This window comes from Sceloporus occidentalis, unplaced genomic scaffold (genome assembly GCF_023333645.1).
Source record: "Sceloporus occidentalis isolate IW3139 unplaced genomic scaffold, rSceOcc1.0.p SCAF_1, whole genome shotgun sequence".
Lineage (NCBI taxonomy): Eukaryota > Metazoa > Chordata > Lepidosauria > Squamata > Phrynosomatidae > Sceloporus > Sceloporus occidentalis.
Window position 1 is genome coordinate 37,916,287 of NW_028316981.1, and position 24,160 is coordinate 37,940,446.

General features: G+C 40.6%; 1 protein-coding gene across 10 annotated transcripts in view; it reads right to left on the reverse strand.

Annotated features, from left to right (window-relative positions):
* FOXP1 (forkhead box P1) overlaps positions 1-24,160 on the reverse strand; it is a 699,809-nt gene that overhangs the window by 259,581 nt on the left and 416,068 nt on the right. Inside the window, exons 1-2 of one of the 10 annotated variants that reach the window (XM_089519533.1) lie at positions 12,131-12,224; positions 9,488-9,566 (exon numbers count right to left, since the gene is read on the reverse strand). The exons of 7 other annotated variants lie outside the window; for them this stretch is intronic. In XM_089519533.1, the coding sequence (XP_089375659.1) occupies positions 9,488-9,520 (33 nt within the window). In that variant the 5' untranslated portion in view covers positions 9,521-9,566; positions 12,131-12,224. Of the gene's footprint in view, positions 1-9,487; positions 9,567-11,912; positions 11,974-12,130; positions 12,225-24,160 lie in introns of those variants that run through there. 2 more of the 10 variants (XM_089519552.1, XM_089519544.1) reach the window with 2 other exon arrangements.

Consider the following 24,160-nt stretch of genomic DNA (forward strand, 5'->3'; position numbering starts at 1 on the left):
CTGCTCCATTACCCTCCAGTTGAGCACCCTTTGCTTTTTCTGAGAATACTGAGGGAAAGAAGGTGTTGAGTAATTCTGCCTTTCTCTGTCCCCTGTTAACATTTTGCCATCTTCCCCACGTAGTGCCCCTACCATTTCCTTCTTCTTCCTTTTGCTGTGGACATATCCATAAAGCCCTTTTTATTGTTTTTAACCTCTCTAGCAAGCCTGAGTTCATTCTGCATTTTAGCTTTTCTGATTTTACCCCTACATGTGCTTGCTATTTGTCTGAATTCCTTTTTCATGATTTCCCCCTTTTCCCATTTCTTATACATGTTCCGTTTAAAACTTAGCTCAGTTGAAAGTTCCTTAGTCATCCATCCTGGTTTCTTTAGACACCTCCCATTTTGTTTTCTCACTGGAACTGTTTGATTTCAGGAGTGGTGTTGGATTCTCCCCAGCTTATTGTGCTAGAGGACTTGAACATCCAAGCTAAGGCCACTCTGCCAGGAACAGCTATGGTCTGCCACAAGAAGCTAACAGATTCATCACGACATACATACCGGCCTCATGTCTCATAAAAGCAGCCACATGGGGACTGGCCAACTGAGCAATGGTGGTGGTGAGTGTCTCACCTCAGCAAGGCAGGTGCATGTCTTGCCTAAAAGAAGCTGAGATGGGGCTGTTACTGGAAAAAAAAACCCTTCTTCAAATCCCAACATATTAAAAAAATACAAGACAGTATCCAATATCTCATTCCTGGGTAACTCCAAAGCTCTGGGCAGTGTACCTCAGGGGTAGAATATGACAGACAGGACAGACATCAGTGCATGTGCATGTCCTAAAGAACGATGAACAGAATCAAGCACCAACAGCTAGGATACTGAGCAAGTATTCTTAACACTACTTCATTCCTCCACGAAAGATTAAAACCAATGTAAAATAGTATGCCATGTTGCTGGAACTGAAAGCCTCTGAGGCATCCTGCAAAAATAAGGGACAAACTCCCCCTGTCTACATTGTGGGTGAGCTCATTCACCAAGGAGACAGAGCTATCTTCACAATGATGCCTGAAGCCAGAATAAAACAGATCTAAATTATCCACTTCATCCAGCAACCCTTACTGCTGGAATGTTGAAGACTGGACAGTAAAATTGTCAGTCAGAGGTTCTCCAGTGTTTCAAAGATTGGTCACTACTAATAAAAATGGAGATGTAGATGTCAACACCTAACTTTGTATTTCAGAACAAATGATGCAAAGTTATATAGTCATAAAGCGCTATATGAAAATCTGTACTTATAGTTCACTTACACTGGGAACTCAAAACTAAAAGATATTAATTCAGTGCTAGAAGAGTGGCAGTGAAGAAGATATGGCTTTGCCAAAAGACTATCCAACACATGGACTTCATTCTCCTCAAAGTTTATCCTTGCCACAACTATTTAACAACTGATTATTCCTGAAATTATGAATTGGAAAGCTGAACAATGAAAATAGCAAGCTGGGCAGTGACACTCTCTCTTTTGTAACACCATTCTTAAAAGATTAGAATGAAATAGGGATATAAAAAATATTTCTAAGTTTTTTTATTTTCAATATCAAAAGAGCGTCTCAACCCATTAAAACATCAAGTAAATGGCTAGTGGCCACAACATTCTTCATATTTCACTTTTTCTTGTGAAATCTGTAGACACAAAAAACAACTGCAGAGTAGTACGGTACCAACAATCAGGAGTAGTAGGTTTTAAACAGGGTTTAGATGGTGACATTTCAGTGATGCTTCAGTTGGGAGTTGGACTAGATGACCCTTGGGTTCCCTCTCAACCCTTACGATCCTATTGATTTCCAGATGAACATGAAATATGTAGATTTTGGGTACCGTTTTCAAAGCATTACTCTAGGATAGACCTAGTGGTCACAGAGAACTACAGTGGGCCCTCCCCTTACACAGGGATCCGTTCCGGATCCCCCCGCATAAGGGGAAATCCGCATAAGCTCGCATCCTATTGGAAACAATGGGTGCATGTGCATGCAGTGGTACGACACATGAACCATTATTTTTATCACCGCGTGGCTTGCGTGTAAGCTGGAAGCTGTGTATAGTGTTCCCACGTATGGCACGGGCACACTGTATGTTGTAATCGTATAACCACTTAGATGAACATAAATTCTTCAGATCAAAATGGGTCTTACTTTCATGAATAGATGCTGAACAGTGCACTATGTAAGGTACTAGACTCACCATTCAAATTAAATTGCAGTTGCTCTTTGGAAGATTCCACACAACAAGCTTCGAATAGGCCACAAAATGAAATCATTTCTCATCACTAACCACAGTATACACAGGCCCATGAAACTGTAATGAAAACTTAGTAGTGGATCCTTCCTCTCTTGGTCTATTTTAATTAGGAAAACATTTTTTGCATCTTTTTTATAAGTTTCTACTGAGGAACATTTTGTAAAAACCAAAGGGTGAGCCTACCTACAGTGCAGACTTTGCCTTGCCAAAAGCCAATTATGTTAACACAAATAAAACTAAACAAACAAAATCTCTCAGTGTCTCCCTTAACTTTTGGACTCGTTTCCTCCTGAGTAACACAAATCTGCTAAATACTGTGTTTATGCATACAGGACAGTACATGAATTTATGGTTCGTTTCTGCAGTCTTAAGTCAGGTAATATTCTCTGTGGTGCATTCTAAGCCATGCCTTCCCATGTAACAGATGTAATTATTAATACATCTAATAATTTCACACATGTGTATTGTAAAACAATGTACCACTTACACAACACACACTAAAACTGTGTGCTGCAGTTTATCTCCCGTAGTTGCTGGGAGACCCATACTGTTAGGTTGCTCATCGACCTTTACATTGGTAGACTATTTTAAAAACAAAAACATTCTTGAAAATTTTATAGAACTTCATATTTGACATAAAGGGCAAAATCATGCTCAAATGCCTTTGGATAATCAGATTGATCACAATAGAAATTAGGAAATGAAGTATTTCTAATGCATGACCCTTTTCTGATTATGGGACATTTCCTAGGAAAGGCAGCTCTGTCTTGTCCTGGGAGACCTGCACTCTGGCTACCATCTGTGTGGGATGGCTAATTAACACTGGCCCTGCAATGACCACCATATGGACAAGTAGGATCCATAAGGAGCATAAGGAGAAGAGTGGACAGAATCCATGGGTATACAAGAAAGACTGCATGTGTACTAGAAGCACATACAATCCTGTAAGAGTCTACACATATACTGTATTACAACTAAACCAATCTAGAAGGACCCAGCAAAATCAGATTTCCAAGAGGTCATATTTCAGGTTCACCGAGATACCAGATTGTTGGTTTATGTGTCTATATGTCAGTGAGTGGCACAGTCCAAGGAAGTAGGGCTCCATTTCCAGAGATGGCAGTCAAATGTCAAAAAGACCAGAGACCAACCAATGCAGTCAGGTGGTTGCTCAAGTTCAAAAAGGCAATGGAAGGAAAAAGGGAAAGGAGAAGCAAGGAAAGGATAAGTATCAGGCATCTGTAGGTACTCTGGGTGATGGGAAACCAAGGTTGATATAGCTGCTATCTAAAGCTAAGAAGCTTTCTAATCACCTAATCCAGCACAGCAGAAAAGATCAGGCCACCCAAAAGGATCAGCCCCTTGCCTGTAAGCTGATCAGTCATGCAAAGAGGAAGGCATTGGGATACAGCTACCAGATATCCTGGTTTGAAATTCCTGGTGACTTACATCAGAGCAGCAATCCTCTGAGGAAGACTTTATTTTCAGAGCTTGTTGTCTTTTTAAAAAGAAATTATTACAGTAATACCAGACACCCAAAGAGAACTACATTTCCCAGGATTCCTAGATAGAGGCTATTCCTTTGTTTGCAGATACACTGAGGGCACCCCTACCATTAGGCAGAGGGAAGACTGATTTGGACAGTCCCCCAAAGAATCCAATTTTATTTTATTTTATTTTATTTATTTCATATTATTCCATTTTTACTCTCAGATATAGTCATGAATTTCTAAAACTTCAATGCGAGTACAAAAATGAACAAGTATCTACTCTTGGGTACTGTGCATCGGGGGGGGGGGGTGTTACATTAATGGTGAGGGTGTAGGTACCATTTCATGTTCTGCCTAGGCAGCACAATGTCTTTGGTTGGTTCAAATACTTGCAGCTCGAGGCTATTAGAACCAAAATAACTTAAGATACAACCCCTTCTTCTTAATGTACTTCCACACTCTCACCCCATGCTCCTTCTCTCTGGGACAAAGTGTCTGTGAGACAGACTGTGAAAGAAGTAGATGGAGGTTTATATTTTATAAGGAATGTTTTATTGGGGGGGGGGGAGTCTCTGCAAGCAGCAAATCCTTAAAATGCCAAGGGCATCCTTATTATATCTAGTCTTTCAAAATATGTCATATATAAAAAAGTTACCAGTACCGTAGCCTTCCTTGATCAATAGCATCCAACAAGCTACAGAAGGTCCAAAGCAACCCAAGAGCCTGTTTTATCACTATGGCACTAATTTCAGATTTACACTGAAATAAATCCACTCAGCCCTAACAACTTGATCCCAGTGGAGTTATATGAGTAGTGGTTGGGGACTGGAAAAGAAAGAGGAAAGAAGAAACTGATCATACCTCTGACAGATACTCAGAAATTAGTATAATGTTGCTCATGTCTGAACACCAACAATGAATTTCCTTTTCCTTCTTACTGGAAACTACCTGGATATCACTGACAAATGCATATATTCCCATCATGCTTCAGTATTTTTCAGCCCCATGATGCCCCCTCACTTTTGATTGTGTAGATGAAGTTGAAGTGCACAGGGTATTTACTGATCCAGTTATCTTGTTCTGTGACAGGCAGAATCAATCAATCAAGAGGCCAGCTTTGTGCTTGCATATTCCAGGCACATCTCTGCACTTCAGGATACGAGATCACAGTGTTATCCAGCCAAATTTGATCAACAAATGCAGTTCCCCTGTGCCACAGCAATCTCAGATGAAGATGTTATTATGTGGAGCTGAGCAAAGTGATAAAGACAGTACGGAGAAAAGGAGGAGGGGGGGGGTCTAGCTGGGCTTTTCTAACTGCCTTGGATGTATTTGCTGGTTTAGCACATCTGTGTTGAAAAAACTATCCTTTTTTCCTTTAAGTTAAAATATGTGTTTTAAAATAATAATATCAATCCTAATATATAGGTAAATGCTTTCTCACAAACGCAAACCTAGAATCTCTGAGTGAACGGGAGCATAATCCTGGGCATTATAGTTTCCACTATTCATAATTTATTTATATGACATGTGTCTGTTTGTCTGTCTGCCTAGTTATGACATGCCACCTTCATTATGACAATTTTCATTATGAATGACAAATACACATTCTAAATTATGCTAACTTTGGAAAAATAGTCAAACAGGTTTTTACCCACCCCACCCACTCATGTCTGCTTCCGTCCTGATTGTGAGGAGATGCATGCAAGTGTGTCAGTATTTAAGTGCATTTCAAGCAAAAAAAATGTACATCAGGCTTTTATTTTGCCAATAGCTTTCCACTTTGCTACTGCCCTGCAGTTATTTTACATTATTTAATCCAAAATACCATCTTTTTGATTCCACCTTTCTTTTGCTTTTTAAATCTTTAATGGGAGCCTTTGGCAGTCCAGGGGTACAATTATTAGATATCTACAGAAAGAAATTGAAAAATTAATAATAGTTTCCCATTCTCAGCTACATATAAAAATTATCTGGTCTTAATGGTATTCTATAGATTCAAACACACCTCCTACCATGATTTTAAAAATAAAAACTAAAATCCTTAGCCTGAATTAAGACAGTCTACATTTATATCTTTACAGTCATCAGTTTTAGGTGAAGCTTGGGGGATATTGTATTATGTTTTCAACAGAGAAATTTATTTTAAATCATTTTTAATTAAAGGACATTTATTAGGGCAGCTTATGCTACATTCAGCCTAAAAGCCAGGTAAAATACCATAAACTAATCAGACTAATGATATTAAAATTGTTTATTGCCTTTTTATGGGTTTTGCTATTTAAGTTACCATTTTTCACAACTGTATGCAAAACGTGTGACATCATCCATATCACTTTATTAGGGAGAGTGATATATCCCTTCGTCTGACCTTTGCCTAAATATCCCCTTAACCACGGCTGGATGGTGGGTGGGAGAGAGCCCCCGAATCATCTTTCAGCAAGGGAGCAGTATAAAAACAGCTACAGTTATTAACTTTTGTTTTCCTCTCTCGCTATTATTAAACTCAAAAGCCAAATCCAGCTGGAAAATGATACCACTTGGGTTCCCTTGTCATCATGTGATAAGTATGAGAAATATATGTGCAATAGCCAAATGGCCAATAGACAAAACACCCACTCCAAGTGACGTACTGTTTTCCATAGAACACAGACAAAATCAAAACAACAGAATTGCTGCAAACAAAAACATAATCACATTTCCCATAAGCATTCCAGACAGAGCAATTTTACAAGGAATGGAGCTGGGAAAGAAACCAGAATGAAAGACCAGGAGGGGTGTCTGTATATGTCTGTGTGTGTAGTGTCCACTCCTCCACCTAAATTTTGTAGATATAAACAAGGAGAATGTACATGTTTTGTTTTCACCACAAACTGTCAGTGACTGCATGATGCTCATCCAGCAATTTCACATTGCATATGTGCACCAGTTGACAAGGTTCAACAACTGGGTCCAGGCTCAATCTGATTTCTTTGGCATAATGCCAACAGCTGCTTTGGTGATGAAACCCAGGTTTTAAATCAGTATATATGAGGTCAGGATGTGGCCATTTCCCTTCAAATGAAAAGTGAAATCCACCCCAAGGGACTAGTCTCATTCACAGAAAAACAGTAAGGTCACAGGTTAGGGTGCAAAAGTGTGAGATTTTGCATAAAGTAATAGAATGGGTGCAATTAGATTGGAAAATTCAGTGCTGTGTCCCCCCCCCCCCCGGTAGATTTTCCAAAAGGCAGAAACACTGCAAAGTGTTCCCTAGAACATCTGTACTGTGCCCTAGTAAAAACTGTCACCTGACAAAGTGGATCTATAGGTCCTTTAAGAAAATAATAAAAATAGTGAATTAATATTTATGTAACTTTGTTGAAATATCTGCTCCTACAAACTTAAGGTTTGAGAACGTTATAGTATCTGAATTTAGCTGAGATGCCTAGCTGTCAATTGTGGAAGGTTGGTGAATATCAACAGCCACATTTTACTATTTCAGCTAAGCAGTAGTAGAGTATCTCCATCAGAGTGAATTCTTGTCAGCTGCGCTCCTCACTAACACAATTCCTATGTTTTGCCTGGCAGTAAATGGACGCTTCTGCCCCAGCATCATCTAAACAACTCTGTTAACATTTGCCCTCAAGCGTCTCTCTCTTTGTCCAGTCCCTGTCTTCTAACAGATGTCATCCAAGTCTAATCAAGCATAAAATGGTCATAAATATTTCTTTCTGGTAGATTTCACATTCGCATTTCATGCAGGGACATGATATTTTTCTGCTACCTCCAGGGAGTACCTAATGCAAAAACCAGTTACTTACATTCAAGGCTCATGTTCCTTTACTAAAATGCAGCACATGTTCTCAGTTTAGAGACATAAAAATACACACGTACGTAGGACTTTATCTTCTTTTGTTTAACTGCCCCCTCTTAAATGATATACGCCACAGTTTACAATAAGATATACCATATCTTATGTTTAATATGAAATCCCAAAAGCCATAATATACTATTCTTAGGAATTCAAACACAATTGGAATACCTTAATTATCGCCCAAAAGAGATTTAGCTTCTAGATACTTAATTGAACTAACAAGCTATTTAACAAATGCATGAGATAAGAAAGGCAGCTTCCTATTTTGGCTGATTTTATGCACAATTTTACAACCTACTTCATCATATTTAGTTAAAACAATAAAATGAACCTAGGGTATAAATTTGAGGTTCATGCCTATTTAGCAGATGAAGAAAAAAATAAGCGAGAAAGAGGAAAAGATAAGTGAGAGACGGAACTGATTTCCAGTACTTAAACTTTAATCATTCGCAGGCAAAACTACGTAAGCTAATTAATTCTGTCTACTTAATGAAAGAAGCCACAGCAAAGTCACATTCCATTCTGGCAAACTTCATAGTTAACATTGTCAGAATGTAAAATAAAACCAACCTAAGATTACTTTCAAAGCCAAGTGTCTATTTGTTAGTCTTTTCTCACCCCTCCCCCATTATGTTTGTCAAAACAGAAATCTTATACAGCTATTTAAAACAAACCACTAATGCTTAAGGATGATACAGATCACAACAGCGAAGCTTTCCTTTGCTTTTCACCACCCCCACCTCCTCTTCCTCCATTGAGCCTAATATTTGATTACTGTTAGTCAAATCAAGCTTTCAGGCAAATAATCTCCATTTTTTAAGTTAATGAGATGTGGTCGTGTCGACAACAGCTTGCAGAAACTTTTAATTCTGATTCCTGCAGGCTGTGCTGGCCTCTTTTACAGCAACTACTACTGTATGAATGAGTCAAATTTGCCAAAATGACTTATGTAGACAAGTGCACATTTTAAAGAGGCACTAATTAAAAAAATACCCACTGGTGTCAATTTAAATACCATGAAAATAAAACTGTTAAAGTAGTTCAGCTACCATCTCATGGCTTTCCTCAGAGCACCTTCAATTCCAGCTGGATGGAATCCTCATTGCAAAAACACGCTTTGCAAATGAACACGTTTCCCCCCACCCCCATCTTGGAGGAATTCAAGGGTTTGATGTAATTAAACAATTTATGTTAATATTTGTTTCACATAAGCTATTAAGCAAGCCTCCCCCCAGAACAAGTCCTAATTGAGAAATCTCCAAAGAGCCATACTGCTGAAATAAGCAGCAAATTTACACTGATTTAGAGTACCCATCTATAATGCCCTTCCTTATTAAAAACCCTCTGTCTCTTTTATAAAGCTCTCATCTACACACAATCCCATTAGGATATGCTGCATAGCTCCTATCAGCTACTGAGATATGCCTCTGCCCCTCTTGCTTGAAATAAATAGGTGGAGCACTACTCAGAACTTCTTTTGACTTTTGAAAGGTTTCCTTTTTGGCAAGGAATGTAGACAGCACAGCTGTTCCATAACATAAGCAGATGTGACACCAAAAAGGAGGAAAAAAATAGTCGGAGCTGAGAGGGTTATATCTGTTTAAGGGGTTAAATATGCAATTACCACTGACTAAAACCAGAGAGACATATAGATAAACAGAAGAAATGAAGTCCCCAGATTCCATTCAGAAGCCTTCATCACATTACTACCAGACAGAAAACTCTTTAAGTACCATTTTCAGATGTTAAATCATTGTTCTTGCAGCACATATTCTCGCTATTCCTGGGGGAACAATATCTGAAGACAGCGTGCTAACAAATGCAATCCAGTAAACAGGCATTTTCCCTCTTGTTGTTAGTACCTTTGTGTTCCAGCTCCCAGCTCTGTCATCCATGCCTTCTCTCTGCTTTGAAGTTAAAGTACTGAATGAGCGTTGTCATCTATTATCCAGAGTGTGCATGTAGATTATAAATAAGAAATAAAAGTGACTTTCAGTACACTGCTTTTGCATTAGCAAGTTGCCTTCTCTGTTACCTCCTCTGTCCTTCATACTTTGCTACCAATATTATATTGGAAACCAACTTTTTCTCCTGTAAACTAAAAGACACATCCTAGAAAAACATATCTGCACAATAGAGACAGATAGAAGGTCTATTGCAACAAACAATAAACAAGTTTCAAATTCAGTTATAAATAGAAATCCTTAAGCTTTGCCTACAAAAGTCCTTCAGGGCCATCTGAAACAGAGGAACAGCTGAGAAGCAGGAGACAGGCTCAGAAGGGTGCAGAAGTTGAAAAATGGGACTAAGAAATAGGTCTAAACGATGAGGCATGAGAGTATGCAGACCACAAAGGAAGGAGTGAAGAAAGAATAAAGTTGAAAGACCCCAGGGCTTGCAGTATTAAATAATTAGAAAACCCCAAACCCTAGAGCCAGAATTAGAAATGAGCAAAATTTATTTTTAAGACTACAAATTCCAGAATGCCTCAGCTGATATGGCCATGCTCTCTAGGGGTTTCTGGACTTTGGCCTGTTACAGACAGCCAAAATAAAGCTGCTTCGAGTCACAGTGGAGGTATGGTATTTGAATGATGCATGCGTCCTAAGAGTCCAGAAGCCACACCAAAGCCACACTCCAGTCCTTAGGGCTGGAGCATGGCTTTGATGCGACTTCTGGACTCTTAGGACGCATGCATCATTCAAATACCATACCTCCACTGTGACTCGAAGCAGCTTTATTTTGGCTGTCTGTAACAGGCCATTGTAATCCAAAAAGTAATTTTTACCAGCTCTGGCTGAACAGTTTTTTTAAAAAAATTATACAAAGTTCTGGGGAAATGCTCAATCAGAATGGTTGGTCTGGGCCTCACCATCACATTAATGGTACCTAGTTCTACCATTATTTCCACAAAATGTGAAATGAGACTGTGGAAACTCTAGACTGTTGTCTGGATGCAGTTAGGAAATGAATTTCAATCCAGACAAGACAGATGTTCTGTTGGTCAGCAGGAAAATCAACTGAGGACTAGGATTGCAAGTACACTCATCACTCCACATTCACTGAGGTTAAGGGTACAGGATCCTCGTGAATGCGGAAAAACCGCAAATAAAAAATGCACTATGTTTTTACCTGAGAGAACACCGCTCTGGGAATCTTTAGGTCCTCCAGTACAATTCTATGGTTAACATCTGCCAGATATTGACCATAGAATTGTGCTGGAAGAGCTACAAATGCCTTTTGGAGTGTTCTCTCTAGGAATCTCTAAGTCCTTCAGTGCGACTTTTGGTTAAAGTGGACCACTGAGTTGCACTGAAAGATTTAGATATTTCCTAGAGAGAACATATTAATAAATCTGTGAACAGTCAAAACTGCAGAAGTCAAGCCGCAAATGTGGAGGGACCAATGTAGTTCACAGTCTGGTGATAGAAGTCTGGAGATGTTCTTGCACCTAACATTTCTCCTAGAAAGCCACATGGTTGCTACACCTAGGAGGAATTTTGCCTAGCTTTCTCTAGTGACCCAACTGCATCCCTTCCTAGGAAAAGTGGAATCAACCAGAGTGATTCATGTCTGAGTGCCATCCCAGTTCTATTTCTTTAGTATGGGTATGCTCTTGAAAAATATTCAGGGTTTGTTCACATGGTCCAAATGGCCTGGGATTCCCTAGGCCTCATACTGTCTAGTGCAGACAACACATGCTAAAAATCCCAGGGCAGGATTGAGCGCGATCCTGCCTCTGCAGATGCAAATCCAGAGGATATAGTCTAATGACAGGCTAAAGAGCCTTTACCCCCCAGGTAAAACTGCCCTGGTTTTCCACAGTTTCTAAAAACCTTTGCAGCAAAAACAGGCTGTTCAGGCAGTCTCTCCTCCCCACCCCTCCCCAACCTGCACGTCCTTACCTTTCCAGCAGTGGATGCAACTGAGAAGCCCCTCAATCGCGCTGTCTGATGTGGAAACAGAGCACTTGGCCATGTGGATGCAACCAGATGCCCCAGTTCCACAACCGATGGGGGGACTGGGGGCTTCTCAATTGGATTCACCACCAGAAAGGTAAGAGGAAGTTTGCAAGTCTGGGTTGGTACATGGGTGGGTATGTGAACTTCCCTCATCCCTATGCTGACTCAGGGACTAATCCTGGTGAGCACCAGGGTCAGGATAGCACAGGCTCAGCACATACTATCCTGGCCTGTCTACTCAGGCCCTCAGAAGCTACAATTAATGAAAAATTGCAGCCACACAGCCTATGTGTGCTTTAGAGACCACATATCAACAGTCTTGTACCAAGTGCAATGGCCTCCAATCTCATTCTGAGCTCAGTCAAAAGTGCTGGTTTGATCTACAAAGCTCTAAATGGGGGCCAGGATATCTGAAAGACCTAGCCCTACTGTATAAGGATGCATTTGATAAAGGATCCTCAGTGGAAGCCCTGTTGCAGGGAACACCATTCCAAGACACTAAGCTGACAATTAAACAAGACAGATCTTTCTTTGTAATGATACCTTGGCTGTGAAACTCCTTCTCAAGTGCAGTCAGGCTGGCTCTATCCTGAGCTTTCACAAGCTAGCTATGAACGAAATGTCTAAATCCAAGTTTAGCTTCAGCAACTATCTTGAATAGTCTCATCTTGATTGTGTGCCTTTTTAAAAAAATTAAAAAAAAACAACAACACAATTTTAATCTTCTTTTTTGTTAAAAAAATAACAACAATGTTTTAATCTTTTTATACCTGCTGTGCATTACCTCACAAGTCCTGGCAGGCTGAGAAGTGATAAACTAATACTTTTAATAAAAAAATAATAAATAAATGAAAGTCTCTTTATTTGCATTCTGGGCTTGAAAAAACAGAACATTATTAATCACACCAAATTTTATTTGTAGAATAAAGTGAGAGGTTTTCTTTGGTAGATCAATTATTTATATTTAAAATGTACATGTAACAATCTCATTTATTTATACTGAGGCATATGGCAAATATATTTCCCTTGTGTGCTAATGAAGGACCACTTAATATTTCAAATAGCTTTGTAGAGAGAAGCAAGGTTGGTATTTCAGTTCTGAGGTCATGGGGGACATAGAAAAAGTATGCTTCTTGGTGCCTCCTTGGTACCTAAAGACTTGTTTATAAAGAAGAACATAGTAAATGGAAACCTGGATGGGAAACCCACCTAGACTGTGTCCTTAGCAACTATAACTGGTAGGATGGCCTGACCCTAGGAAAAATCTGTATTTTAAAAGCTGTTTCTGTTGGCTCTCCTATGTATACTGCAGGTGTGAAGTGACAAAAACAAACTAGGCCCAAACAGAGGTGTCAAAGTTCAGCATTGTCTGAGGTGCTTGACCTCAACAGTAGCTCACAAACAGCAGAGTGCACAAGCACAACCCAGTGTGCAGCATTTGGCAACCAGGCACTGAACAACCTGAAATAAGGCACAGACACTGTTGACTTCTTCCAAAGTCCTTGCAGTCTTTTATCTTCCGGTTGCATTATGTTCAACAAAAGCTCTGACATACACTGTCTGTTATATTTACAATCCAAACTATCCAAACCAACACACTAATTCCTCTTTCCAATCCACTATCCTCAACCCACACCTGCTCTGGGTTTCAGAGTCCTTGTATGCATAACAAATTTCAAAGGATTGGGACCTAGTGTTTCCCCCGTTTAGAGTCATATAGTTATATTTATATTTCCTTAAAGGGATATTTAACCCAACAATTTCACTGAGACAAGGGTAGATTTATAGTAGGCCCTTGGTATCAGCGGGGGATCCATTCTGGATTTCCCCGTGGATACAAAAATCAGTGGATGCTCAAGTCCCATAGTACTCAAGGGTGACACGGCCACACAGCCGTGCCACCATTAAAGACAATGGCACTTTGCCTCCTCCCTGAAGCCAGCCTCAGCACTGTCACCATGGCAGGCAGCAGAGGGTACCTCCTCTTCTCCTCTTCCCCCTTCAACTGCCGCTACTGTGGCTCTTGCCACCTTTTCTCCTTTTTCTTCCTCCTCCTCCTCCTCTTCCCCATCTCCTCATCCTCCCTCCTCCGTCTCTTACCCTCCCATTGCTACTGCTGCCACTGTTCCTCCTCTTTTTTCTTCCTCCTCGTCCTCCCTCATCTTCCTTTCTCCTCCTCTTCTAACCCCCCTCTGTTGCTGCAACTCATCCTCCTTGCCCTTCCTCTTCATCCTTTCTCCTCCTCCTCTTCCCCTCTCCCATTTTTGCTGTTGCGGATCTTCCTACTTTTCCTTCTCCTTGTCCTTCCTCCTCTTCCTTCTTTCTCTTTCTCTTAATCCCCTCCATTGCTACCACTCTTCCTCCTCCTCGTCCTTCTTCTTCTTCCTCCTCCTCCTCTTCTCCTCCCCTCCGGGGCTGCTGCTTGCCTTTTTCCTCCCTCCTCCTCCTCCCCCTTCCACCGCCCCCCTGGCTTGTCATGCATGGATGCTCAAATCCGCACATGACAAGTCAATGGATACAGAGGATGGACTGTACTTCCTGGAACAGAAGAAAAAGAGGGAGAGCTTCCTGCAGCCAATTTTATTCTTTGTGCTGGAGAAAAATCCAAATAAACATCTACTGCAGTATTCTTGTTGTTAACCACCTTCAAGCTGATCTTGATCCATGGCAACCATGTGGATGAGACATCTCCAAGACTTCCTGTCCTCCACTCCTTAATGGTAAAAGGGCATTTCATTATGAAGGAACCCAGATATAGGTATGCATTTTGTTCCTTTTGGCGGGGGGGATATTGACATATTTTCTTTTATTTTTTAGTTTGCCTAACCAGTAAGAGGCCTTTACTTTCCTAAATCTGTGCTTCACTATAAGATGAGCTTTTCTATATTCCTAATTTTTCCCATCAAATTCTACCTTGTATTGAGAATTCTTTCAGAACACCAAAAACAAACGGGGGCAAAAAAACCTCAAAAATATTCATTCTTCAACTTGAGACTGATTTAAGAACATACAGCTAGCAATGCTAGTAATCATAGGCTCTAGATTTTCTGCACTTTTCCCACAGCAAAATGTCCTTTTCAAGTGCAACGGACTAAATTATATGCAGATTTTTTTTTAATGTGGTCACTCCATGGATTTGTATAACAAGCAGTGTGATATTGGCAGTTTTATTTTTGATTCCTTTTCTAATTGAATTGCAACATGAAGTTTGCCTTTTCCCTTTTCCATAGCAGCTGTATGGTGTGTCAACATTTTCATTGAATTATCCACCATAACTCCTAGATTCCTTTCTTAGTCAGTTACTGCCAGCTCAAATTCCATCAGCATGTATGTGAAGTTGAGGGAGGAAATGGCCTGCAATGATTACTTTACACATGTTTAGACTGAATTTCATTTGTTCTCCCAATTCAGAGATTCCCACTGAAGATCTTTATACCGCCTTTTCTTCTCTCTGCCCCAATTCATAAAGTGTCATCAGCAGGAAGAGAATGAGGCTGAGGAAAAGACCATCACTTTTCACCCTTCATTTCTTCCATCTCTCAAACATGGGTGGCTGGCCATTAACTAGCAACAAATAAATAATATATAAGTATTAAGGAAATAAGACATCAATTGTGATAGGCTGGATCCAGACTCAAGACACATTTCTACAATCTTATTAATTTCCCTAGATCTAATCCAGGGGTAGGCAACCTTTTTGAGCCGGGGCCGGGTTGCTGTCCCTCAGACAACTGGGAGGCCGAACTCAAACTGGTGCCTGGAGCGGCGCGGAAGCTGCGGCGGGGGCAGGACCGGGCTGGGGCCAGTCCCAAGGCCTCACCGGGCCGGATCCGGCCCGCGGGCCGTAGGTTGCCAACCCCTGATCTAATCTGACAAATGCTAGATGTAACTTTGACTCTAACTTTATTTGAATGTCTTCTTTTTTTCATTTTTTTTTTAACCATTCCTTAGCCTATTTCCCTGGATCAGACGCACTCTGCAATCAACTGAACCTAAATGAATCCACACATCATATTACTCAAGTGGTAACCACAACTAACAGTTTGAATGTATGAAACTGCTCATATCACTAACTTTCTGGCATGCCACCACAAATGTCTGTGGCTTATGCAAATATCCCCAAATCAGAATGAGACAGGGAGGCGGTAAAATTCAGTGATCTAAGGTTAGTTATTATGAAGTTAGGAAGAATTCAGCTTAGATATTGTGACTCACTCTTACTTAGCACACGTAGGATCAAGATATAATCACTGCAGTAAGGGCTTGAATACAGGTGAAAAATGTTCAGCTGTGAATTAAGTGGGACATGCAAGGGGAAAATTCCTGGCATTTCTCTGGAATGGTTTTTCTTTACTCCTTAATGCCTGTGTCTTGTGCAGTTACTCTGAGAACAGTAACACTCAGATGGACACTGGCATTTCGGTTATTTTACCCAAAACTATCCCAGATGGAGAAGTTGGGGATTTCATTCTTATAATTTGCTGTTCCATGAGGACATCTGGTCACCCTATGTCCAGGCAAAAGCATTTCTTGTACAGGAAAAAGTCTGATGCAGCAGCTAACAAAGCCAACGTGATTTTAGGCTGCATCAATAGAAATATAGTGTCTAGATCAAGGGAAGTAACAGTGCCACTCAATTCTGCTCTGGTCAGGCCCCACCTGGAATATTGTGTCCAGTTCTGGATGTTGAGAAACTGGAGCGTGTTCAAAGGAGGACGACTAAAATGGTGAAGAGTCTGGAAACCATGCCAACTGCACCCCTATCTGGACTGAAAGGACCTTGAAACAGTAGTACATGCACTGGTAACTTCTCGCTTAGATTTCTGCAATGCACTCTACATTGGGCTACCTTTGTACCAGGTTCGGAAGCTTCAATTAGTAGAAAATGCTGCAGCCAGACTGGTTGCCAGAACTTCAAGGTCGGACCATATAACACCTGTTTTAAAATCTCTTCACTGACTGCCAATTAGCTTCCGGGCTCAATACAAGGTGTTGGTCATTACCTATAAAGCCCTTCATGGCTTGGGCCCAAGTTACTTGAAGGAACGCATCTCCCGACACAATCCGCCTCGCACGCTCAGAACATCAGGGAAGTACATACTCGAGCACCCCAAGGTGAGACTGGAAACAACTCACCAAAGAACGTTTACAGCGGTAGCTCCGAAATGCTGGAACAAACGTCTGGAAGAGATTAGACTTAGTACCACTTTGGATGTGTTTAAGAAACTCTTAAAAACTCATCTCTTCCATCCAGCATATCCTCCTGACTCTTTTTAAAGAAAATTATCCCCTCACAGAAGTTACCTTAGATGTTTGGCCTGCGGTCAAGATACTTAAGATTGTTTATATGATGTTTTTAACAATGTTTTACTCCTTTTGTACTTGTGATATACCTGATATGATGTGAACCGCTTTGATCATGTTGGAAAAGCGTTATACAAATAAAGCTTTTATTTATTATTATATTATTATTTATTATGAGGAACGACTTAGGGAGCTGGGGATGTTTAGCCTGGAGAAGAGAAGGTAAAGGGATGATATGATAGCCCTGTTTAAATACTTGAAGGGATGTCATATTGAGGAGGGAGCTAACTTGTTTTCTGCTGCTCCAGAGACTAGGACCCGGAGCAATATATGCAAGCTAGAGAAAAAGAGATTCCACCTCTACATTAGGAGGAACTTCCTGACAGTAAGGGCTGTTTGACAGTGGAGCAAACTCCCTCGGAGTGTAGTGGAGTCTCCTTCCTTAGAGGTCTTTAAACAGAGGCTGGATGGTCATCTGTCAGGGATGCTTTGACTTAGATTTCCCGCATGGCAGGGGGTTGGACTGGGTGGCCCTTGCAGTCTCTTCCAACTCTATGATTCTATGATTTCTGCATATAAATATTATTTTTAAAATCTGCATGTGTTTTTTTGTGTGGCTGTGCAGAAGACTTAACATTTTACACCAAAAATGATATTTCTGCTCAGAATATGGTGTTTCTTGCACAGAAAGTATTTTCTCTGTGTAGAAATATTGCTTTCTGCACAGAAAGTGCTGTTTTCAGCATCAAAAAAGTGTTAAAATTTGCAAATAATGACCTAATCCTGTTGTTAGTCTTGACTAGAGTAGACCCATAAAACTGATGTGATTTACCTGTGATACTGACTCCCCATTCATTAGGTGTTTGAGTAGATCAGCTCTAAGTGGGACTAACAAACAGCATGCCAGCCACAAAGTTTTGTGGATGGACTTGAAAAATTAATTTTTAAAGACTGTTTTGCAGTCTATACTTTTAGCCATTTAGAACTCCCCCTCCCCTCTGTTCTATCTCTTCTTCAAGAATCTTAAAAGACACAACCTGGCCCACACAATTTTTTATGTCTACACCACCACTGTGGAGTAAGTAAAGCTTGAATTTGGGTGCGAATTCCAAGTTTACCCAACAATGTGAAGTCGAAGGCTTTCATGGCTGGCATCCATAGTTTTTTGTGGGTTTTTCGGGCTATGTTCTAGAAGAGTTTTTTCCTGACGTTTTGCCAGCATCTGTGGCTGGCATCTTCAGAGAACACTTGCCTGGAAAAAGTTGGGTATTTCAATGACTTCCCTGTGCATCCTGACATGGAATTCTGGACCATGCCAGCCATTACCATGTCAGGATGCACAGGGAAGCCACTGAAATCCACAAACATCTGGATAATTTCAACCGGAAAAAAGAAACCCTTACAGTGAACAAAATTTGGTTACCAGTCCTGAAGAACAGCAAAATGAGAACTCAGCAAATGCAAATGGGAAACCATTCAGAGTCAGGGGCTTTCCCAGCAGATAATGATCACCAATTTGCAGACACTAATCCTCTTTTGCATTAGCCTCCCAGCCTGAGGCCGGCCATCAGCAACAGAAGAATACAGATGCAAATCACTCCTGCATTCCCAGGCTCACACAGTATATATACACCCAACTTTTCCCAGGCAAGCATTCTCTAAAGATGCCAGCCACAGATGCTGGCAAAACGGCAGGAAGAAACTCTTCTAGAACATGGCCACACAGCCTGAAAAACCCACAAAAATCTATTTACCCAACAAATTTCATAGACAAATGGGAATACGATTTTGTCTGACACTTATATCATTACACTATTGTTGTTGTTGTTTCCATCTTATAATGACCCTTGCCCTATGGGAAGATTTGTTCAAAGGGGGTTTGCCTTTGCTCTCCTACAAGGCTGAGAGAGTATGACTTTCCCAGGGTCACCTAGCAGAGATTCATACTCTGGTCTCTGGAGTCCTAGTCCAATATTCAAACCAGAATACCACACTGGCTTTCATTTTAGTATTTTGTTCACCAGCATTGACTGGCTGAATATAGCAAGGAGAAGCCAGATTATCTAATTAGCATCTTACCTGAAAATCTACAGAACAAAAGTGTAGTATACAAAAATAATTGTTACTCTCTCTCTCTCTCTCTCTCTCTCTCTCTCTCTCTCACACACACACACACAGGCACCCATCCCATTATATCTGCTTTAAACTCTGTGATGGCAGCATCCACACTGCTGAAATAATCCAGTTTGACATTACTTTAAGTGCCATGGCTCAATATTATGGCATTTTGGGGTTTGTAGTTTGTTGTGGCAGAGAAGGCTAAATGTCTCACAAAACTACAGTTCGCAGAATTTCATAGCACTGAGCCGCAGCAGTTAAAGTAGTGTCAAACTGGATTATTTTTGCAGTGCAGGTGCAGCCTTAATCAATAGCAGTCAACAGGTCTACAAAACTTGCTTGCAACTCCAAAACATGATTCTTCCCCCATTTTCTTCCTTTCATCCTAATTGCTTATTACTCATAGTGTGCTGATAGCATGGAGGTTGGCTTGCACAGGCTTTGGACAGCCTAAGATACATGGATAGAGGGATATTTAATCAGTTTTTTGTCTTATGAGGTTTTCTGAGGGTAACCCCTCTTCTGAAGCTTATACAGTCATCCCCCCATATTTGCAGCTTTGATATTTGCGGCTTTGATTATTCACGGATTTGATTAATAGGTTCTCTCCAGAAATATTTAGGTCTTCCAGTGCAACTCTATGGTCAATTTTAACTGAGAGTTGCACTGAAAGACCCAGAGATTCCTAGAGAGAACATATTAATCTAATCCATGATTAATCAAATCTGTCGGAGGCTGACCACAGAGTTGCAGTGAAGGACCTAGAGGTTCCTAGAGACGTGTCCTCCTCTCAGGTAAAAACATGGTGTTTTTGTTATTTGCATTTTTTCCATATTCACAGGGGTCTTGTGCCCCTAACCCTAGTGAATATGGAGGGACAAGTGTATTTTCACTACCGAACAACCAGTGAGAATTTTTTTGCAATGCATTCTTGCAAATTACCTATTCATAAAGATATTTGCCTCAGGAGAAACAACTGGAGGGGAAGGGGTTCAAAACCCCTTCCTTTACTATTGTAGTCCTGATAGCTATAAGCACAACCTGCCTTGACTGCATTTTTAACAGCTGCATATTAAAGGCAAAAGCTCATTTAAATTAAAGTGCATCCAGTTTAACCCAAAGGTTTCACAGGTAGGTCATTAATGAGCATATATACAATCCCTTTCTGGAATGCCTATCTGTGAATATCCAGTATTGGAATATTTTACCATAACAAAAATGACAAAAAGATAACAAAAAAACTACAAACATGAAACTATACTTAAATATTAGGAAAGGCTTTGATAAATGTAAAGCAGTTTTGAAAGGATTATATATTTGGCAGGATTTGCTTAATGACATTCAAAAATGATCACATGCTTTTCTTCTATCTGCCGTTTCCCCCACTATTTTTCCTTCCAAAATGAGCAGTGTTTATATAGGCAGTACAACTATTTTGGAAATCTTAATTTCATGTTTCACGGATCTTAGTCTGAAGAGCACAATGGAAAAGACGAACTGTCTAAACTACAGGGGACTTATAAGACACATCACTGCTGTTAACCCCCTTTGTATTCTGGAATAATCTAGACTTTTCAACTGTTTTACCAGGTTTGAAGAGTTTTTGGTTTTGGTTGATTGGTTTAATTTAATTTCAATTTCTAACCTGTCCTTCTCCCTTCAGCTTGGCCATGGTGACCTAGGTCAAGTCACATATTTCAGCCTCAGGAGAAGGCAAATGGGAAACCTCCTCTAAAGAAATCTTGTCGAGAAAACCCCATGACCTAAGGTTCACCTTAGGGTCTCCATAAGTCGGAAATGACTTGAAGGAACACAACAACAACCTTCTCCAACATGGAACCCAAGGCCATTCACAGCACAGATAAAAACATTCTACAGCTATATAATTCTATGATTATAACAGATTAAAACAAAACAAAACACCTCTTCAGACAAATTATTTCAAAAAAAACCCAGTCCCATACAAGAGAGTTTAACCTTATTACAGAGGAGCATCCTCCTCCCTTTGACCAGTTCCATCCCACCTCACTCTTTATCCCTCACAACCAGTTTAGCAAATGAAGAAGTGGAAATAAAGCCTCATATTTAAATTGGCAGGGCCAAGTTTGGCCAAAAAGCACACATCTGATTGACTGACTTGTCCTTTCCTTTAAAATGATATTTAAAGCTCTTGATGTAATCCTTCCAAGGAGGGACTCCTGTAAAAGAGGCACTGCCACCCCTCTAGCTGACTCAATGGAAGCTATTTGTAATTTTCCCGCCGCAGCAGAGGGAGGGGGTTGGCACTTATTTTAGAACCCTTGATGCTCCCCCCGCCATGACGGAGAACCAAAGAGCCATGGCTGCCAATTTTTCAAGCACTATTACTGTACTTACTGACTCACGTATAAGTGAACCCATGTTTTGGGGTCAAATTTTGCCATACATTTTTTGACTTATATACAAGTACTGCTGTTATTGTTAACCGCTCCCAGTCTACCACAACTCATGGCGACCCTGTGGATGAGACATCTCCAAGAACCCCTGTACTCAGTTGCTCTGCTCAGCTCCTGCAGGCTCAGGCCTACGGCTTCTCTGATTGAGTTGATCCACCTGGCATATGGTCTTCTTCACTTTCTGCTGTCTTCTACCTTTCCCAGCATTATTATCTTTTATAATGGTTCAAGACTTCTCATGATGTGCACAAAGTACGATAGCTTCAATTTAGTGATCCTGGCTTCCAGAGGGAAGTTGGGCTTGACCTATTCCAGGACCCAACTGTTTGTCTTTTTTTGCTGTCCATTGTATCCCCAGTACTCTTCTCCATCAACACATCTCACATACCAATCCACTTTCTTCACTGTCCAGCTCTCGCATCTATACATGGTGATGGGGAATACAATGGATTGAATATTCTAACTTTAGTGTTCAGTTGTATATCTTTACTCTTTAGATTTTATCCAGTTCTTTCATGGCTGACCTTCCCAGTCCTAGCCTTCTTCAGTTTTCTTGAATGCTGCCTCCATTCTGTTTAATGTTTGATCCATTACCATACTGAAAATTATTTCAATTTTCTCATGATATAGGATGAATTTTTGTAGGCCTTCCATGGTCATTACTGAAAGTGCCTACATTGGCACTTTCCTCCTTGACTTTCTTCAATAATCACTCCAGGTCTTTGTTGTTTTCTGCTAGTAGTATTGTGTCGTCTGCATATCTTAAGTTATTAATGCTTCTACCTCCGATCTTTACTCCTCCTGCCTCTGAGCAGGTGCATTACTAGGGGGGTGCAAGAGGTGGGGTGGACTGCACCAGGTGACACCCTAAGGGAGTACTCATGAGGAGGTCATGTAAACTGTGCTTTGTTGTGCAAAACAACTTCTCAGAATAGAGTCCACATGGCCACCTAATGAATTCATCTAAGAAAGGTGTTTGGCCTGAGGACTTTAATGGCTGTGCCAACCCCTTTTTGTAGCTGGTATGACTCTCCAGACACCTTCCTACTTGACCTGTTACCCTGAAAAGGTGCCAAGAGAAATTGAATGAAGGACATGGTGCTTGAGGGTGCCCTACTGGTTCCTCTCCTGCTGAAGCATTTACTACAATGAGAGAGAAAGACCAGCAGAGCTCTCTGTGTTGGTCTCTGTGGTGTCTCATTGAAGCAGCTGCAGCAACAAAAGGGGAGGAATCACGGTACTTTTTGTTCCACCCTTCCCATGGGAAGAGCAGCACTTAAATAAGGCTGAAACATGTACAACAGCTCGTGTGTGTGCACGCGCACGTTGTAAGAATCTATCCCAATGCCTTCCATGTTGTCTTTCTGCCTCTGGCACAAAATTTTCTGTTAAAGAACTAAGCACAGGGATATATCTACTTTCTTATCTGAGGTATACCTATGGGGGGCTTATTTGGGGGACACAAATACGTTTTTAACTTGTAATTCATGAATAGTGTAAAAATATATACCATAATAATGCAGACACAGTCTTGGTGAATGCCATCTTTTCCTAATTATGTCAAACCATTTTCTTTTCACCCATGGTCTCTCACTCTTCATGGGAGAGGAGCAGCTAGTTAACAAAACATTTGAAAGAATTAAAAGAAGCACCCTCCTATGTGAGCAAAGAAACATTGCTAATCACTGCTAAGCCTTTATAATCCAGTCTTCAGACAAGTCTAAAGTATAGAGCTATGTGTAAAGTAGCTTCAAAAGGTCTCTGCTAATCAGCAGAACTTGGAATAATTTGTGGCAAAAATGGGGGAAGGTGTATTTCATTCTCTGGATATTTTTTTCCCTGTTGTGAAAAATGTTCAAATGTGCCATACAGTACTGAAAATATGAGTCATTTTCTGTGCCTGTCAATCAGTTACAGCTTTGCAAGATGTCTAAAGGAAGTCTATACTTTCAAGGATCGTGTTCAGTTAACCTACACAAACTAACAATAAAGAAAAACTTCTTAAACAGAAATCGGGCTGCATGTAATTTGCCTATAAAACATATACTATGAACATCATATTAAATAATATTACTTGATCTATATATGTGCAACACTCCTACCAATACATTTGTGTGTTCGTGTATAGAACTATGCATGTATTTTCTCCATCTGGGGTAGGATTCATGCAATCCTCCAGATGTTGCAAAGGTTGCAAATCCCACCAGCACCACAGCCAACTGAGATTAATGTTTCCACAGTTCCAGTCCAACAGCATCTAGAAAACTGTAAAATTCCTTCCCCTGTTGATTGTCTAACCCAGGTTTAGTTGAGAGCACATCCTGAAGCTGGTACAGAATGTGGCTCCATTAAATCTCTATCCACATCTTTGAACCAGTACCATTACTAATAGAATGCAGCTCCAGTAACTACCACTACAAGCAGTGTTGGGAGCTAGCATGGTATAATAGTCAGGCATTGGACAATAACTCTGGAGACAAGGGGCCAAATCCCCACTTTGCCATGGAAATCCATTCCATGACCTTGGGGCAAGTCACTTTGAAGATTTTCACCCAGCTGAGAAGTGCTAATAAAACATTGCTGGATCATTGAGGAAGTGCGTATGTGTGAAAGCCTGGCATGCTTCCTCAACGTCAGGGAATTGTCGGCTCCTCTGTAGTGTCAGTGAATTGTTTGTGGAAAGGGAATTTCCTCTGAATGGAAACTTTGCATTCAG